The 21,277-nt window shown below is 42.7% G+C and overlaps 1 protein-coding gene across 1 annotated transcript in view; it reads right to left on the bottom strand.

The window, feature by feature from the left end:
* RORA (RAR related orphan receptor A) overlaps window positions 1-21,277 on the bottom strand; it is a 100,993-nt gene that overhangs the window by 25,319 nt on the left and 54,397 nt on the right. The window contains exon 2 of the mRNA XM_036252348.1: window positions 16,062-16,147. Within this exon, the coding sequence (XP_036108241.1) occupies window positions 16,062-16,147 (86 nt within the window). The remainder of the gene's footprint in view (window positions 1-16,061; window positions 16,148-21,277) is intronic.

Here is a 21,277-nt window from a genome sequence, read left to right on the forward strand (position 1 = left end):
ATTGATCCCCAGAGCCCAATCCTCTGTCCCTTACACGTGCAGAACTTTCCTGAACTCCAACAGAAAGGTGCCCTGTCCTTGGCTTCTGGTGATCAAAAGCAATGGTTTATGAAACAGTACAAAGTCACTTACATTTAACCTTTAGCTCCAAAATATTTTTAGTAGAATAAACACAAAAGACTTCTCTGGATGTCCAGAGATAGTGAAAACGCATCGGACTCTGTGGTAATCGCTACTAACCCACTTAAAACCACCACTCTTTAGGTGAGATTCCCCAGGCCAGAATCCACTGCCCCCAGAAGTTAAATGACAAATGAGCCTGAATGGATTCTTTTGGCAGATCAGACAGATGGGAAACACTCAACCCTGACCATCTGAAAATACCACGTGTTCAGTATCGTGACCTTTACGATTTAACGAGTCCAATTTGGTGTTCAGCAAGTCGCACTCGTTCGTTGAGCACTGTTTTGGAGATGAGAGGATGTACAAAGGTGCGTGGACGCTGCCGACGTCAAGGATTTCACTCACTCACTCATTCATTTGCTAACTTCTCGAGCTGGATCCTTACTAGGTCATTCATTTTCAGTATTTCTTCCTAAAAGTGCACATTTCCCTCAGTTATGTTTGGGTAGCAACCCACGAGTTTTATGTAGCATTTTCATTATCATTCCATTGAAAACATGCTCTAATTTTCAACAGAGTTCTTCTGGAAGCCACATGTGATTTAGAAGCACATTTCTTACTACCCAAAGACATGGGCAGTTTTTGGTTATCCTTTTATTGTTGAGTTATCTCAGTGGGTTTGCAGTACTCTTAAGAAAGAGAAGGTAACCGAGTTATTTCCACGAAGCAGAGCCACAAAGTGTACAAAAGAGTATTATCATCTTCAGATCTTTAAAGGTTAAGATAATGATGCCAACCAAAGGGACCCTAGCGGAGAGGGGAAAGGTAAAGTCCCGAAGAACTGACAGTGATGGGCAGACCGATAAGGGTATCCTCCCTCACCCCAAAATTTTTCTGGAGGCCGACTGGGAAGCTGTATCACAATCCTTAAAAACCACTTATCCCTTGAACTAGTAACTACTCTTTTTTCCCCCATTGATTTTTAGAGAGAGTAGAGGGGGGGTCAGAGAAACATCGATGTGAGAGAGACATGTTGATTGGTTGCCTCTTGCATACCCCCCAACCAGGGCCAGAGATTAAATTAAACCTGCAACCCAGGTACATGCCCTTGACTGGGAATCCTTTGGTGCATAGGCTGATGCTCTAGCCACTGAGCACACCATCTAGGGCATGAACCAGTAATTACTCTTTCAGGGAATATACATATATATTCAGGGAAAAATATATCTATCTCTCTATATATATCTATATACTTTTTATCCTCACCCAAGGACATTTTTTGCATTTATCTTCAGATAGGAGAGAGAGAGAAACATTGATGTGAGAGAGACACATCAAGTGGCTGTCACCCACACAACCCCAGCTGGAGCCGGGCACAAACTGCAACTGAAGTACGTGCCCTTAGCAGGAACCGAACCCGTGACTCTCTGGTTCGCAGGCCAACACTCTAACCACTGAGCCAAACTGGCTAGGGCTCAGGGAATATATTTTAAAGGAATACAAAGATTGACCTACAAGGATATCCACCACAGCATTACCTGAAATATAAAACAATTCAGAAAGATGCTAAATGTCCAACATTAGTGAATTGGAAGGCTCAGGTTGGATATCCACACATTCATATACTGCTGAATTTAAAATAAACAGCTGAAAACTAAACACATATAATCCAATTTTTGGTAAAAGAATCCATATATTTAACATAGAAGAAACTTTGGAAAACTATGTCCCCAAGTGAAAAGAATTATTGGCACCGGTTGGTGGGGCCACAGGTGACTTTAACTTTACCCGTGCTTTAAACATACCTGTGCTTTCTGGTTTCCCTACATGCAGGTGGAAAAGCATGTGAGACTCGGGAAAAACAGTCTAGTACACCTGCTCTCTCCTGTGATGGCTGGGGACTACGTGGATGAAGCCGACAGATATGACGCTATGACCTCAGTTCCCAGGTCCGTCCCTTTGGCAGCCAGGACAGGAGGGAGGGACCGGGCACTCACAGGTCCTCTCTGATCACTGCTAGGCTGCTCACTGACCTCAACGTGGGCAGAGCATGTCTCTCTACTGAATTTAAACCTTCCTTATAGCAATTCTTCTGTGAAGCAATTTCTCTTTTCTCAAAATATCTAACGCTGTGGGTTGTTGTTGTTGTTTTTTTTCCTCTGTGAAGAGGAAGTGAGAAGGAAAGCTTTCTTTGGGGCTTAATGGTGAGAATTCAAGAAAATATAAATGGTAACAGAGGCAATCATCCTTAGAAAGAGATACCAGGAGGCCAACTGTCAGGCATTCAGCTTCGCCTGACACATAATCCCTGTCCAAGCTAAAAGGTATTTCTTTCTTTCGTGAGATCGTACCACATTCAGACCTTCTGTGTCTGAGTCTATCCCTGCAAATGTCTAGGGTTGGGAATTATTTGCTCTTCCTTTAGTTGAGGCTGAACTTTGTTTGCTTGACAGTGAGCCTGTTCCATTTTGTTCTTTGATCACTGACTATAGACACTGTTCGAGTGACCTTTTCTTCTATAAATGGAAGCCGTGGTTGGGGTCTGCCAAGCTATCAACCGGTATTTAGTCTGTACACCAAATCATAACATCTCCCACCTTCCTTTCCACCTTTAGTATTTCTTCTCAGGATCATCTCCAATTTCTCCACTTCCTTCAAAAACCTGAAATCTAGAACTAGATACATCTCTTGAATAATGATTGAGTCATTAACGAAAGGGATGCTATTTTTCAGTTTCCACATGTTAAACTCAAATTAACATCGACCACCACTAACAAAGTTCCAGAATGTTAGCACAGAAGCCATATATAACCACCAGTTTGCTCTGCTATAAGGAAACTCTCAGGGGCGAGGAGGAGGAGGAGGAGGAGGAGGAGGAGGAGGAGGAGGAGTTGTTGTTGTTGTTGTTGTTGTTGTTGGAGGGTGGAAAGGAAGAAGGAGGAAGGGAGGGGAGGAGAAGGGGGAGGATGATGACGATGGTTTGGGGACAGCAAGGGAGCAAACAGACACCTTGTTCTTCACGGCACCATTTCTTCTTCATTGAGCCGCTGAACTAGCACCTAGAGTAGCAGAGCTAAGCACCAGAGAAGAGATCTTTCTTTTGGACTAAGTCAACAGCCATGGCCACAAGGAGAGCTGTCACACACTAGACAGGAGGGGTCAGTGGGATTATAAAGAGCCCTGAAGGGAGAGAGCGTTAACCTCTGTGACAGAGATAAACACGGACCTGCAAGCCAGACGGAACGAACGCTTGGTCCTCCTCCCTGCACCGGCTCTTCTTTTCTGCATTCCTTGGGGTTTCTCAGAGGTTTAAGGATTTAGTAGGTTAAACTAATAAAATATTTAAAGTCAGTGAACACATAAAAGGGAGAAATATTAGAAGAGTGAGGAAGAAAGGTGGAGAGTGTGGAGGGGCCTCCCTGGGTAAACGTAGGTGTATGCGCATGCATGTAGGAGAGGATCCTGACTGACTGGGGGCAGTCCTGGAGAGGGTTCACGAAGAAAGGAGTGGGCTGCCCTGGCCCGTTGGCTCAGCGGTCAGAGCGCCAGCCCGCGGACCAGAGGAGTCACGGGCTCCATTCCAGGTAAGGGCATGGACCTTGGTTGCGGTTCCTCCTGGCCCTGATCGGGGCCTTGGGGAGACAGCCAGACGACGTCTCTCTCTCACGTGGATGTTTCTCTCTCTCTCTCCCTCCCTCCCACTCTATCTGAAGATAAATAGAAAAATATCCTCGGGTGTGGATGGAAAAAAAAAAGAAATAAGTGAGCTGAGACATCAGTTCTAGGGGTCAGGGAGTTGGAAAGAACAGGGGTAGTGCAAGCCAGTGCTTGGAGTTCTGGGTGGAAGGGACGAGGTATGTAGAAAGAACAGAGAAAGTGTGAAGCTGTTAGTTGGGAAAGATATTAAGCACATAATTTGGACGTTTTATTTCGAAAATATGAGCTAGTAAATTATTTCATTAGCTTCTTCTTAAAAGTTCATTTTTAACAGATGTTAAAATACATGGAGCTGTGCCATTATAAACTTGTTGGGCTGGAGCAGAGAGCCACCATGATGAATTTTAAGGGAGTAAGGCCTTGGTGTGACTGTGGCACATTAGCCCCACCTAGCGGCAGCAAACTAACATGCAGTTATTACAAAGAGCAAATTAGAAAACAAACAGGCCTAGAGAGGGAGGGAGTTGAGAGACGACCAGTTTAGTAGTTCTCAAAAAGACACAGAATCGCCCACTGAGCTGCTAAAAAAATGCGCTTTTGGTCTACTGAACTAGAACCTTTGGGGATGTAGTCCAGGCATACATTTTACTTAAACAATATGAATTTGTCACTTCTGTAGGTCCAAAGAACAGAGATGTCAATTAAAAAATATTTTATTGAATTTATTGAGGTGATATTGGTTAACAAAAATACATAGGTTTTTGGGGTACAATTCTGTAATACATCATCTGTGTACTGCATTGTGTGTTCACTACAAGTCAAGTCTCCTTTTATCACCATTTACCCTCCTTTTACCCTCTCCTACCTCCCCCCTCTCCCCCTTCCCTCTGATAATCACCATACCGTTACCACACTGTTGTCTGTCTATGAGGTTTTTTTTTGAAAAAAAAAAAAAAAAGTCTTTATTGATTTTTTAGAGAGAGAAGAAGGGAGAGAGAGATAGAAACATCGATGTGAGGGAGAAACATCGATCAGCTGCCTCCTGCACGCCCCCTACTGGGGATCAAGCCTGCAACCTGGGCATGTGCCCTGACAGGGAATCGAACTGGGACCTCTCAGTCCATGGGAGGATGCTCAATCCACTGAGCCACACCAGCTGGGCAGAGTTTTTTTGTTTGTTTTTGCTTAATTCTTTCACCTTTTTCACCCAGCCCTCTCCCTCCCCCTCCCCTCGGACAGCTGTCACTCAGTTCTCTGTATCTATGAGTCTGTTTCTTTTTTTATTTGTTATTTTATTTGGTTCATTAGATTCCACATCTAAGTGAAATCATATAAAAAATAAACAAATGGCCTGGCTGGGTAGCTCAGTTGGTTAGAGCATTGTCCCAATACACCCAGGCTGTGTTCAACGCCCTGGTCAGAACATATACAAGAATCAACCAATGAATGCATAAATAAATGGAACAACAAATCAATCAGTCTCTGTCTCTTGCTCTCTTCCTCTCTCAAATCAATCAATAAAAAAATAAATAAATGGGACGACATCAAACTAAAAAGTTTTTGCACAGCAAAGGTAACTATCAACAAAATGAAAAGACAGCCCACTGAATGGGAGAACATATTCGCTAATGAGACCTCTGATAAGGGGTTAATATCCAAAATTTATAAAGAACTTATAAAACTGAACACCAAAAAACAAAAACAAACCCAGCAATTAAAAATTGGGCAAAGGACCACTTCTCCAAAGAAGACATACAAATGGCCAATAGACACATGGAAAGATGCTCAACATCACTAATAATCAGAGAAATGCAAATTAAAACCACTGTGAGATACCGTCTCACACCTGTTAGAATGGCTATCGTCAATAAATCAACAAGTGTTGGTGAGAACGTGGAGAAAAGGGAACCTTTGTGCCCTGTCGGTGGGAACGCAGATTGATGCAGCCACTATAGAAAGCAGTATGGAATTTCCTCAAAAAATTAACAAAGGAACTGTCTTTAAAAAAACATTTTTTTTTTCCCCTTTATTGACTTTAGGGAGAGGGAGAGAGAGATAGAAACAATGATGAGAGAGAACATCGATAGGCCGCCTCCTGCATGCCCCGCACTGGGGATCAGGCCCACAATCCGGGCATGTGCCCCGACTGGGAATCGAACCAGCAACCTTTTGGTGCATGGCTGAATGCTCAACCACTGAGCCACACCGGCTGGGCAACAATAGAACTGTCTTATGACCCAGAAATGTAAATTTTGAGTGGTAAATATTTTAACAAAGCTTCCCGAAGACTCTGCTGCCTTCCTCTTGCAGGAACAGAGGTGTACTCTAGTTTTCTGATTTTGCAGATCACAAACATGAAGCTCAGAATGGAAAGTGACTTGTTCAAGGTTGTCCCACAGCAGGTAAGAGTCCGTGCTGGGATTCAAACTTCAGTGTCCCAAATCTGAGTGCAGTGCCGTGTCACTTCAGTACCTCTTCGAAAGTGCTGGACTGTACAACTGGCATCGCGCAGTCTCGATCTGCTCACACACAGCCTTCCTGCGCACCCACTTCCTGTCTGATTCCACTCTGTCAGGGACAACTCCCGAGTGTTTCCTCCTTGATTCCACCTAGCCTTCCGAAGCGCCTCTCATTGAGTTTTATTTCCGATATCTGCCTTTCATTCTCTGGAGAATTCTATTGCCTTTTTTTTCCCCCTAACAAAATGGCAGTACACTATGAAACTGTTCATCAGCCCCACTAGATTGGAGCTCTCCGAGACAGGACAGAGGCAAGGGTGCGTGGGAAAAGGCTCATACCAGGTTGCAAGAGCAGAACGTTCAAATTTCATGAGCCAATAGTTAAACATAACCATTATTAAAAATCAATGTATTCTTTTGTCATTTTGCTATGGTCCATGCTCTGGAGGTTATTTACATCAATTCTGTCTGATGGGTGGAAATACTAAACATGGTGTGTTGCTGCATCTCCTCCCTGCTCTGTATTCAGTGAGATGACATGTTGGGAGGCTTGAAATTTGCCGCATGGTGGTAGTATTTACAACACAGAAATTGGCAAATGCTACACATCTGGGCTTGATTAATTGCTCTGCCTTCTGTCTGGTTTTGAAAAGTGATGAAGAGCATGATAACGATGTGGGCTAAATGTAAAAGTATGTCATGCCTGTAGCCATCACATTGTAAATAGCACACAAACATCGCGGAAACATTCTAGTACTTAGAAACGATGATCTGAATTCAGCGAAGAAGTTGCTCACATCATCACTGACGAATGAATGAAGTTCCCAAATGCCATCCTTGCTTCACTGTCCTCTTATTCGTTAATGCAAATGGAAAAAACCAACCAACGTTTGTGTGGGCACCCCAGCCCTTCGCCAACTGAAACTTCCGGCACGAAAGTAAGATCAGCAAAAATCAGTGAGACCGTTCACTGAGAATCATCTGCATGGAGTTCGTAAGTGAAGAGTATTATAGATTTTACTCTTTGTACATTATGTGAACTTATATCAGTGAAATAGACACTAAAGTTATGGACAGACATGTAGACAACCGTTTGTTTTCTAGAGAGCTGGCTGTTAAACACGGACTGGCACATGGCTGGATTGAGCCCAGTCCTTGCTGGATTCCCCGTTTCTCATCAGGCTGTCTGAATGAGTCCTCCCAACTCTGGATAGGAGTTTACCCAAAGTTGTGGGTTTGCCTTCCATAGCTCCATCCTCCCCTCCCATCCCCCCAAAACTTTAGGTAATAGCTTTGTCTTTATTCCAGGACAGAATATATCCTGGCCCACGACCTTTCCCAGCCTTGTCTCCTCCAGGGTTTGCTTGCTTGTTCAGTGATGGGCACCAACTTCACCCCAGTTACTCAAGGCAGAAAGATGGGCTTCATTTCATCCCTGCCTCCTCCACACTAACATCCACACAGTTGCCTGGCCGGTGTGGCTCAGTGGTTGAGCACTGACCCATGCACCAAGAGATCACCGGTTCAATTCCCGGTCAGGGCATCCCCAGTGGGGGGCATGCAGGAGGTGGCCAACTGATGTTCTCTCTCATCGATGTTTCTGTCTCTCCGTCCGTCTCCCTTCCCTCTCCCTATAAAATAAAATAAAATAAAATAAAATAAAATAAAATAAAATAATCCACACCAAATTAAGCCATTTCTTGCTACCTTCATATTTCTCAAATTTATCTACTTGCTTCCATTGTTACTATAATTTTCTAAAGTTTCCTTATGTATTTCCCCCTTAACTGGTTATTATTCAGCTTCCCAACTGGTCTCCCTGCTTCCATTCTCATTCCGTCCAATTCATTTCCACACGTTCACCTAAGATCTCTTTCTAAAAAATATACACTTGGTCAAGGCACTTCCCTGCTTCTTAGTCCTCCATGTCTCCCTGCTGATGACTGGGCTGTGCCACCTGTCCAGACAACTCTCTCTCACATTTAATCCTCTTCTCAAAGTCACGCTCTGGCCAAGCCTGAACTGCTGTGTTCACAGTTCCTCAAAGGACCCCTCCCACCCCAACCCCCCCCCCACACACTCTTCCTGGAAAGCTCTCTCTTTCTCTTCAGGATTCACTGTTTCTGAACTCGCCCCTCCCAAGGCTGGCTGAGGACCCCCTCCCATGTGTATCCTCAGAGCCCTGTATGTATCCCCCTCCTACCCCTGAACTTTCCGTGTTCCTAATCTGCCACCCTCACTGGCTGCCTTGTTTTTTTGTTTCCAACAGCTAACCCAGGGCTTAGAGAAGTCAGCAAATACTTGCTGAGTAACTGTCCAGAGGCAAAAATGATGGCAGTGATAGAAACGGTAGTGACATCAGAAGCTGAGCACCTAGCCTATACCAGGCACCATGTAGGATGCTTTGCAAACATTGTTTATTTGCAACTCACAACAACTCTGCCAAGTAAGTATTTTTATATCTATTTTACAAATAAGAAAACTCAAGTGCAGAGAGGTTAAGCCCAAATCACATGGCTGGTAAGGAGAGGAGCTGGGATTTGAATTCCTGAACCCTGGGTGTACACTTTGTTTTTTAAAAAATCCTCACTCAAGGATATTTTTCCATTTATCTTCAGGTAGAGTGGGAGGGAGAGAGAGAGAGAGAGAGAAAAACAACATCAATGTGAGAGAGACACATGGACTGGCTGCCTCCCACACAACCCTGATCAGGGGACTGAGCCGAAACTGGGGTACGTGCCCTTGACTGGAATCGAACCCACAACTCTTTTGGTCCACAGGCCAACACTCTAACCACTATGCCAAAGTGGCCAGGACAAGGCCATGCACTTCTTAATGCACCACCAAAAAAGCCTTGAGACAAACGTGTAAAGGGCAGAGCCAACAAAAACAGATAAACAAAACAAAACAAAAAAAACCCACTTTTCAGTTCTGTAGTCAAACTTCCACATAATGGTTCAGACATGAGGTGAGGGAGATGGCATTTTATAGGTTATTGACTACATATATTCTGTATAGTAACATATAGCTAGTAAACACTTTTATTTGCAAGATCTACTTAATAACCCCTGAAGGGCTCCCCTCCTGCTTGGGGCTCCTCCTCTGTGAGGCACAGGCTAAAATGCTGATCTGATGTTTGGTCTTTTGACAATTTTCACTTAATGAATTGATTCCTACAGTTCATTAACATACCCACTTCCACTTCAGTATACACATATGTCTTAATTAGCTGCTCATTGGCTGTTTAATTACAAGAAAACAGCTGACAGCTGCCTTGCTGAATTCTAATGGCAGACGCTTTGGAGCGACTACACATTTGCTTTTGACAACCAAGATTTATTCATAACTCTACGATTTATTGTGAATGTTCACATGCCTGCCCGAATTATTGTACTTTCCAATACAAGTAAAAATTTGGAACTTGGGGTACTGTTGAAGTGGGTGTATGTCTCCCTCTCATGGGATTTCTGAGGCTGAGAAGAACAGAGAATCCTACATGTAAATACATGTGCGACGTTAAGATTTTATTTATCTTGGAGCTTTCTGTTGAGAATGTTCAGAAGTATGGGGTGAGAAAGGAGAAACATCGTTGGATAAACATGGGCTGAAAGCTAACTATCTGGATAAAGAAAAAAGGAATATAATTGTCAACTTAATTTTATTGAGGGGTCAAGAAAGGACATGCATAGATTGTAATAAGGGAGAGAGGCAGAAGAAATGATAAAATTAAAATGGGAGGAGCAGGAATAACAGTCCCCAATGAAGTAAATGAAGAAGCAAATTTGTTCTTTAAAAAAGAACAGGCAACTTCACTTGCAAAACACTTTTATTGTGGTCATTTCCTCCAATCACAGGCAGGGCCAGGGAGGGGGTATTCATTTCCTCCAATCACAGGCAGGGCCAGGGAGGGAGTATTCATTTCCTCCAATCACAGGGCAGGGCCAGGGAGGGTGTGGTCATTTCCTCCAATCATGTATGAACCCTACACTGATACATCTGACAGCAATAAATCACAGGAACATGGATATCTTGAACTATTTTCTCATTCAATAATGCCTAGCCTCCCTGTCGAATATATGTGCAAACGATCTTTGATTAAAGCTGACCTCATGTGTCATAGTTGGTAAGTGTAGATGTCTGCTTTGCCACACTGTGATTGCTATATACTCGGATCCAATCCAAGTGAACACATTCAACAACAGTGATTCCCAAGCAGGCATGAGGGGCCTTTCCCCAAGCCAGACACCATGTTAGAGCCCTACCTACAACAAGGCCTCAAGCCCAGTGTTTTCTGTAAGTAGAAGAAAGGACGCAGTTACTGAACCATGATTAAGACCCAAACAAAGAAAAAAGAAATCCAAACCATCTTGATGTAAATCGGGGTTTTAACACATCCTACCACTTGTGCATTTCATCACAGGACTGGGAAATCTAGCTGAACAAAAATTTTTTTCTTCTCACTTGTGCATAGCAGGACTAGAACTCTGACATCACAGTATACAACAAGAGCCGAGTCCAATTTTCATTTTAAATGGCTAGCTCTGATACGTGTAGCCAGGTGTCATAAGACATTCAAATACAAATGTTGAACATGAATGCACTGATGCTGGAAAGTGGGCAAAACTGGTCCAAGACTAGTGACGCTTCACAACTGAAATAAAAATACTAGGCTCCTCTAAAAACAACCAGGGCCTAAAGGAACATTTGTGGATACTGGTTTTTAACCTAATACATAAAAAGCTGCAGAAGTTGCGTTACCTCTTTCAGGAATAAAAAAAGGAATAATTATACACTCTAGATATCTTTGAAAAGGCTTTCTATTGTTAATTTCAGATAATATATTTGCAAATGCAAAGAAACTATTACAAATTCTCCCTTTACTGGGTGGAAGAGGAAGCTTAGCATAAGTCACCTTAAATCTATCATGATGAGTAAATATGGATAAGCAAATGCTACTCTCAGATCTATCAAGAGCAAAGGGTCTTAAACATGATCAGAAATCAATTCACTAATTTCAATACACAACTGTACATTAGCATTTAAAAATTACAGTTGAAATTGTAGAGCTAAAAAGTCTACAAAGATACAGATTTAAAAAACTGTGTGTGTGTGTGTTTTATCTTGAGATACATTTTTTATCATCGTCATCTGAGCAGCCATTGTATCTAATGATAAATCTAGGAACTGAAGGTGAATGATAAATAGGACCATTTTCAAAAGAAAACCTCAACTAATGGTCATTTTTCTATAAACACTTCAGCATTTTAATTCACTTTGAAGACTGAATCTTAGCCCTAACATCGACAGCCTCTCTCTCACTTTATTTCTGGCCTTTTCCAGGGCCTAGCCCCAGCTGCTGGCAGGTCTACCCCAGCTTACCATACACCCCTCCTGGTGTTCACCCAGGGCTGGGACTGAATTCTGTTCCAAGAGCTCAAAATGTCTTGACAGACAGAACTAAGCTTGCAGACCTGGTTTCTATGTTCTTCTGAAATGCAATATTCAGGGCTTGAGCGGGGCTGTTACCCTGTTACCTCACTATTTCAAAAAACACAAAAAACAAAATACTTTTTTATTGTTGTTGTTAATCCTCACCAAAGGATATTTTTCCATTGATTTTTAGAGAGCGTGTGAGGGAGGGAGGGGAAAGAGGGAGGGGAAAGAGGGAGGGGGGGGAGAGAGAGAAACATTGATGTGAGAGAGATACACTGATTAGTTGTCTCCTGCATGCACTGTGACTGGGGCCAGGGATGAAACCTGCAACCCAGGTACATGCCCTCGACCAGGAATCAAACCTGTGACCTTTTGGTCCATGGGCCAACACTCTAACCACTGAACCAGGGTTAAAATACTTTTATTTATATTTTATTTTATTTATTTATTTTATCTTCACCCGAGGACGTTTTTGCATTTATCTTCAGATAGTGGGAGAGAGAGAGGGAGGAAGAGAGAGATAAACATAAATGTGAGAGAGACACATCGAGTGGTTGCCACCCAAACGACCCCAGCCAGGGCCAGAGACAAACTGCAACAGAGGCACTCGCCCTTAGCGGGAACCGAACCTGGGACTCTCTGATCCATAGGCCAATGCTCTAACCATTGAGCAAAACTGGCCAGGGCTAAAATACTTTTAAAATAAAAATCTTAGCATAACGGAGCCCTTAAAGTTTTGGGAATGGTGTACTTGTCTATCCTTATATATTCCACTATCCAGGAAGTGACCCCTTGCTCCAGTAAAACTGGGTTATATATTGTCCCTAAATTACAACTAAGATGTCGCCACTGGTAGGCTCTTGCTGCCTCGTGGACAAGTGCCCCGTGTGTGGCCTTACTCTAGTACTTGGCTCTTGCATTGCTGTTAAGCTTTTCCTATGCTGGCCTCATCGCTGCAACTAGACTGTAAACTGCTTGATGAAAGCATTAGGCCTTCTATGTCTCTGAATCCCTTACAATGCTTATTAAGTGCCTGGTCCCAAAGTGGATGCTCATATTTTTGCTGTTTTTATTGGCAGAGTCTATATAACAAATCACAAATCGTCATGAAAATCAGGACTGGACCCATAGATAACCTGAAATAGTATCTGACTATGGAGAAACAGCATAACTCAGGCGTAAGGAGTTTGGCCAGGAATGATAATACAACAGCGCACACTTACTGAGTGCTTCTGATGTCCCGGCACTTTTCTAAGTGCTTTACCGGAACGCACGGGATAACCCTATGACGTGAACTGCAATTACTACCCTCATTTTACCGAGGAGGGAACAGAGGCACAGAGAGGTTGAGGAGATGCTCACGCTGGTAAACAGGAGAGCTGGGATTCAAACCCAGGCAGGGTGGTTCCCGAGTCAGAGCACAGGCATGAGCCAATCCTCTCTCTCTGCTGGGAGGCCAAGGGACCAGGAGCAGGTGAGCTGTGAATACCCAGGAACCAGAGAAAGAGCCACCGAAACCCCCACCGTTTGTGCTGTTCCTGGACAAGGCTTACCTGAGCCAATATGTGATTTAATAGATACTCATTTCAGCAATTAACTCAGTTCTCTAGTTTTTTTGTTGTTTCAGGTTGTCAATTTTAAATGCAATTTAAAATACATTCACAGAATGATTAGCTCAGAAAAGGACTGAGTCACTTTCTTTCCTCTCATTGGACATCTATTTATATATCGAATTATAAATTGTCCTTATGAGTAATGATACTAACACAGAGATAAATTATTTACCATTTGTCAAAATGTAACCACCTTCACCTGGTTAGAATATGATAAATCATTAACACGAGGTGGCAAAAGCAGAAAGCTCTTGACTTCACCACAGCGAGAAATGAAAACCTTAGTTAATAGCTGAGAGAAACTATTATGCAGAATAAATACTATGTGCATCCAATATAAACATATCATTGTATAGGACCCAGGCTGGGCATAGGCCCAATCTGTTAATAAAATTAAGTTTTAATTGTCTGTTTCGGTGACATTGAACAGAGGAACACAGATAACCGAAAGCCACTTTGGCGTTGAGTCCGTATATGGACAAGATCTGAAAGGGAGTCTAGAGAAGTGACAATTATGAAGTAATAGCTGCTCTTTCTTTTTTCTATTGCTTTTACTTCTTTCATAAACACTGGGGATAAACAGAAAACACATGTTGTTCATGCCTACGTAAACACAGTGGTACTCAGACAGTCAATTCAGTATATATATGCACACACACACACACACACACACTTTTTTTACTTTTTAGAGAAGAGAGGGAGATAAAATCGTCTATCACTTCCTCCTGCACACCTCCTACTGGGGATCGAGCCTACAACTTGGGCATGTGCCCTGAGCAGGAATTGGACCAGGACCTCTCAGCCCATGGGACGATGCTCAATGCACTGGACCGCACCAGCTGGGCAGGCAGTTCAGTTTTTATTGAATAGTATGCTGTTAATTAATCCGAATTGTTGGGGTGATTCATAGGAAGTAGCCCCTACCCACAGACTCCATTCGTAGCTTCTCACTTCAGTTTGCCACGTAAAACTACATGTGGCATTACTGAAAGACTCGAAGGGAGGGAGCAGGTTCCTGGGCAGAATGAAGGTACTCAGAGTGGTTAATGTCTAGGACCCTGTCCACTTAAGAAAACACCTAGGTAATAGGCAGTGCACAAAAATCACCATTGCTTGGAACTCCTGGTGGGGAAGGACTGCTGTCTACACATCCCTCATCCGCAAAGGCCATGCTATCTTCACCAGGAACATGGCTTTGGGAAGGTGTGGGCAGAGTCGATGGGGGTGAAGTGTTACACCTGCCCAGCCACATCAGCCAGATTCATTCTGAAAGGCATCAGGTGACAGCTGTCACCGGCAGATCCCTCTCAGAGATGGCACAGGCATAGGCTGGGCAGTTGATTCCATTTTGTTTTATTTTAATCAATTAATTCACTGTCAGGGAGGGCAAACTGAGGAAGTAAAAGGGCACAGCCGTTTTGTTTTTTTTCTTGGTAATCCATAACCCTGAGGCCTTGAGGGATACCACAGAGATAAATACTTCAAATTCCCCTTCAAGTAGCAGGTCCCCTATTCCTAAAAGGCTGGTGATTTAAAAAAAAAAAAAAAATTAAGTATGTTTGCAGTCATACAGAAATCTCAAACTTCACCAAGATGGGCTCCATATGAAGCGTTTGCACCCGTACAAAGTGGCAGATGTTGCGACGATTAACAGTAAAACAAAGACTTCAGGACATTATGAGGCAACTTTCCCTGCAACCTTTCCGTACTTATTTGTGTTTGGAGGTGATTTTGTATTTTACGACACTGTATTTTCTAATTTCACCACAGGAGAGCTAACCAAATTCGTGGGTTTTATTTTTTGCCTCAGCTTCAAAATGCCTTCGGGCGAACTCCGGCTTGGTTCAGTGGCGATCGATGGTCTCCGAGCCTGCAGCATGTTTAAATAGCTGCTCTCCTGTTGACTTTGCACTGTTTTATCCTGTAAGCTGTCTCAAGGCCCTTCCAATATAAGCAGGAGGATTTAAGTCTCAATAAATTGAAATTTGAATAACAGAGGCAATCTGGGTTTGGGGGTCTTGAATGATTAGGATCAACATCTCCATTTGGCATTGCCGTATTGTGTGTGCTCCGTACACTCTGCCCCGAGAGCGGCGTCCGTCAACACGAAAACGTTAACAGCAACAAGAGGGATAATGTTTGGATTTAAACTGTGCTCTTCAGTTTATAAGAACTTTTATTTACAGTTTTTCATTCTAAGAATAGTTCTACAAGATAGGAAGAACAGTTGTTATGCCCACTTTATAGATGAAGACACTGAGTCACTAAATGATTAAGACATGCCCCAGACAGAATGGACATGCGGTGGCACCAGGACCAGAGCTCAGTTCTTTCCAACAGTCTTGCCATAATTTGGCCAGCTGTGTCAACATCTGTGTGCCAACAGTAAGACTTTCAATCATATTCCGATTGAACTTACTGCAAATGCCTTTTTATAAAAGCTTAAACAGGGACATTATAGAAGTCGAGAGTCATCTCTTTTGAAAAAAGATAACCCAAGAGGTTGTTCATCAGATTAATCAATTCTGGGATTGGAAGTGACAAACAAGCAAGGCTCAAATACCTTTATCTAGCCTCCTGTTAATTTAATGGAAGGCATAAAAAATATATAACATTTTTACGTGTAATTTAACACTGAAATATTCTATCCTGTCATTTCTCATCACTCGAAATTCCCCAGAGTTGAATTTTTAGACACAGGAGTAGTAAAAACCGAGAATTTCAAAGATACAGTCTAACATTAATAGAAACAACAACAACAATTAAAAAGGCTTACCTTGCAGCCTTCACATGTAATGACACCATAATGGATTCCTGATGATTTGTCTCCACAGATCTTGCATGGAATAATTTCAATTTGAGCTGCAACAGAAGCACGCAACCAGTTAATTACATTTTCTTTTAAACACCTTATAAAAGCGTTCCCTGATCGGCATTTGTATAGTGAAAACTAATAACCTGCTAAACATTATACTGCATTAACTATTCATTGCTGAACTGTGAGGGTCCCCCTAGAGCCCTGGACTAAATTATGGCTGCTCGTTATATAATAGCTTTCGGGTTATTAAAATGGGTCATTTGAGAAGGTGTTTAAGGACCCACAAGAAGGCTGGAATCAGCATTTCAAAGCCTCCCAGAACTGGAGAGTTCGCAGTTTAGGCCTCAGAGCAAAGCAGATACTAAAATGTTTCCTCCGATCTCATTTTCCATCATTATTTTTAAAAGGTCATAAATCTGTCCTGGCTGAGCATGTAGCTCGACTGGTAGAGAAAAACATACTCCAAAAAGTCAAGACTACTTAGGAAAATGATTCCATTCAAAATATTAATGTTACATATGATGGTACATTAAGAATTCCTTACTCATCCTTTTTTAATTAACACAGTTGCCATATGTTAAAAATGAGTCCATTTGTGTACCATCAAAACCTTTCAACCATAAAGATAATATCCTATCTGATTTTAATAATGATGAATCCTGACAAATAGAATAAGTGGCTTCGAAATTCTTTACGTTGGAAATTGATTTCCTGGTTCAGTGTGCTTGTGTTTCTATCCCATTGATTACTTAAACATGCCTCATGCGGTAAACCTAACCCAGTAGTTAATGTATATTACACCAAAGTTCCCAAATATGACAAAGCACATTTCTAAGTAAACACATTAAATCTTGAGCAGAGTTGGAAATAGCATAGTTAAGTATTAAAAAAATAACCTAAGGATAAAATAATTAGGCAAAACAAAGTACTTGGATCAACTATGAAATATAATTTATATATGAAAAAAAGACGATCAACACCGAGGTATATATACAGACGGCTATGTTCACCAGTTTCCCTGGAATGTTCCATTATGCTAAGTTTACTGTCCATGGTTTTCACTACTGGACATAATATCAGATTATCTACTAAATCACTCACACAAACACAATTGGAAGTGCCCAAGTACATTTCATTTTCATATCGCTCCTACATGGCCCCATACCTTACTCAAAGCAATGACTTATCTAAGGATTAAGTTACATGATGTAAGTAGCACACATCTGCACACAGTCCACTCTTCCTTCCAGTATCCCATACCCTGGGATAATTTCCACAACACTTACTTTGAATTTGATGTGATGTTGCGTTTAATAATTAGAGCACACATGCAATTCTTGGACTTAACCTCATTATATAGCATGTGTACCCGATGACTTCCTTTCAAGGGGACTCGTACAGTACTGATCTGGGAGTGCAAGTTATTTGGAGAGCCCTTTTCCTGTGGGTCACTTTTATTTATTTTTTAAAATATGTTTTTATTAATTTTTTTAGAGAGAGAGGAAGGGAGAAAGAGAGAAACATCAATGTGAGAAACATCGATCAGCCGCCTCCTGCACGCCCCCTCCTGGGGATCAAGCCTGAAAGCCAGGCCTGTGCCCTGACCAGGAACTGAACCGGGACCTCTCAGTCCATGGGATGACCCTCAATCCACTGAGCCACTCCAGCTGGGCCCTATGGGTCACTTTTAGGGTTGACATACTGAGTTTTATTGTCCAGAGTTAGAGATGGTTTGAAATATCACATCCAATATATTTTCCATAATCTTGAAGCTTTCTAATACACCAATATATATAATAATGGTGTCTTTGTACACTGTCAAATATACCTATTTCTGAGGTATGCAACTTTGTATGTTATAAGGTCACATTTAACAAAAATGATCACCTCTAAGTCAGTCTCCTTATCCTTAGCGCCTTGCTTGATTTCTTCAAGAAAAATTCTCTATGAAATCTAATAATGTTTCACGCTTACAGTCCCTCCAATATTCTTAATATAGTCAAGGCAAAGTTTTGTGCTACGGATTGTCTGCAACTCGAGAGACAGAGAAATAGTTAATGCCCAACATTTTTCAGGGACTCACAAAAGCCAAGTGGTAGCCGAAAGGTGATATCAGCTCAGATTATTGCCTGGGATTTTCCATATGAATGAACTAGACTATAATGAGAACCTGCCTCCTCCACCCAACCCCTAAAGAATAGAATAATTAGGCAACACAGGTACTTGGACCATCTATTCAACAAAATTTGTATGTGGAATAAAGCAGATTAACACCGAGCAGCTTCTGTGTCTGTCTCATCACAGAAATTAGACACTGACCCACCTGGTTGGGCCCTGAAGTTTAAGTCAGTATGAAAACTATAAGCAAGTAAAGTAACACTAGTGCTAAACTTGGGGCTTTCCAGACTTATCTTCATTCTACCTGAACGATGAGGAGATCAAGCACAGCTATTTCGTTCTTCATCAGCTATGAAGGCCCTGGGTGGGCCATACTGGGATTGCCAAGTGAACTATCTGGATCAAATGGAAAATGATACATTGCTGTTCAGTGGGCCTGGACTCTCACTCAGTGTAGTACCCATCAGAAGTGAAATGATGATATTTACGCCAGTGACCAAAATGTCTTCTAAAGGCTGCTGTAACCCTGCAAGTGATCCGGAGGTCTGGCTTGAAGGCGTCTGCTCGCGATGGGAGTGCCGCCCTGGCCCAGCACGCTCACCGTGGAAGTGGCTCATGGCCTAGCTGCCGGAAGGGTGCATCCTTGTAGCACCAACCCAGGGTCTGGTGCCTCTACTGACTGTTGGGCGAGTCAGTCTCCCAACCTCTTGGTGTTCAGCTGTTTCAGCTCTCAGGGTCTTTCCGATCTGGAGGACACTCAAGCTAAGATATATTTTACAAGCTTTATGGAAGCCAGTGGGTCTCTATACTCACTGTAGATGACCGATATTTTCAAGCAGGAGGCCATCTGTCACCCACTGTGTCTGTGCTGAGTTTCAGTGGGCAATGCTGGCCAAAGAATCAGATGTGGTTAGAACAAGCTTCACTAGGAAGCTCATGGTAATTATGGCAACGGAAGGGTCCTCCAAAGCAAGGTTCGGGTAGTCTGACTGGTCAAATCAAACTATTCTGCTAGCCTGCCTCCTGGGGGGCAATCTTATCTCAGGAGACAATTTCAGTTACGAGTGCTCTTTAAGAAATGACTAAAATACACCTGCTCCAAAAAGCAAACTCTCTAAATGTCATCTGATCACACATGTTGATATTTCCAGAAAGCAAACATTTGCAGAATGGAGCAGGGCACTCAGTCTTCCATTTAATCCAAGAATGCACAACAGCCCCCCGCCCCCCCACCCTTGAGTCAATTTACCGAATTCAACTGTAGCAGTGAGCATAAAAAACGCAGTCTCTGACTTGCACATTTTTCAGAAGGAAGGCAGCTTCGTTTCATAAATTTGAGTTTTCAGTCCAAGAAGAGGGAAAAGGGACAGAAATCCCCTGCCCTTTGCTTTCCATCCCTCAGGCCTTCCGTTTTCCAACAGACCGCGTTGTGGTTTTTTCCAAAGAATCTTTTAACACAAATTAGGAGTCTTGGCCCATAGATACACTGCACGCATGAACTCAGCCAGTATTTCAAAGGATGAGTTCTGTCAGGCACCACTCCTGTCACAAGTATATTGATTAAATTAGCCTGCATACATATTCATCCCCGCAGAGAGGGTTATTGTGGAGGGGAATATCTGAAGCAGGATGCACACAGATAATCACGAATTGGCTGAACAATGAACACTCTTGCTATGAAAAATTCTAATTTGCTCACTTTCCCAGCTCTATCGCCTAAATGATTTGCTCTCTCATGCACCCTAAGTAATTCCAGCAGGAGCTCCACACCTGCAGAGGCCTGGCTCTGCTTGCAGGCCGCTGGTAACAAGTGGCAGCGAGGTGGCGGGAACCCGACCATGCAAGAGCGCTCATCAGCCAGCGGTCCTTGGGCTGGGCTGTCATGGAGCCTTGGGTGGACTTCCACACAAAGCCTGCATTTTACCTTTAATTATAAACGGAATGGGAACACGGGCACTGGTATTCTTAACACCTCGCTTATTTCTCAGGACCTATTTTGGGAGATAGCTTGGTCTTGAGAAAAATGTCCCTGCTCCCAAAGAATTGGAAAAAAAAAAAAATACAATAGTGTTAGTTGTACCTATCACTTCACTCTCAGGACAACAGTGAGCTCTTGGTAATAATTTAAAGGATTTATAATAATATCTAACATGTGTTTGTGGTGATCACGTAAAGGCATTACTGAATTCACTTCAACAACCATATGAGGTAGGTGGTATCGTCATCATCTGCATTTTTTAGATGAGAAAACAAATTCAGAGAGGCTCAATAATTTGCCCGAAGTTAGAGAGCTAGGAAGAGGTAAGACTGAAGTGTGGACATATTTTGTCTTTTTGTCTAACTAAAAATTTAGGGTTCCCCCCACTTTCTCACCATTCTGCACGGCCACGATCTCATCACTCCGATCACAAACACCAGGAGATTACTGCCCTGGGCAGGCAACCGCTACCAGGGGTTCGAAAGACATCTGATGAGTGATTTGGTTAAACTTACATACTAGTCAGAGCTGATATCAAGATGCCTTTCTGGGAGTTACCTGATTGGTCATAACTGGAGGTAATCAACATCCTCCTAGGCCATTTTTCTCCGTTTCATATGATTCCAAGTAGTTTGTGACCTTAAGGTGACCAATACCAAGGTTGAGCAATTCTTAAGGCTGGGAGAGTTACTGAACCTCTCTGAACCTCAGTTTCATACGGGAAGACTCACTGATACAATGTATAAATGACACAGCACATATATGATTGTATTTTATATATACGTGTGTGTGTGCACACGCGCACGCACATCACACAGTTCTTAAAATCACTGGCACTCAACGAATAGTCATTATTATTGTTATTGTTGATAAGAAATCCTGCCTTACAGCGAAATGAAGTTATTGCCTGCAGTCTGTAAGCTCTTTCCAAGCGGGGATAGAGCAAAGCTGGTTATCCTCCAAATGCCACGGCAGGCAGGCCACGGCAGGCAGGCCGGCCATGGCAGGCAGGCCACGGCAGCCACGGCCACGCCACTGGCACGGGCAGCGAGCCGCCGATGACGCCGCGGACAGAATG

Source organism: Molossus molossus, unplaced genomic scaffold, assembly GCF_014108415.1.
Source record: "Molossus molossus isolate mMolMol1 unplaced genomic scaffold, mMolMol1.p scaffold_m16_p_1, whole genome shotgun sequence".
NCBI lineage: Eukaryota > Metazoa > Chordata > Mammalia > Chiroptera > Molossidae > Molossus > Molossus molossus.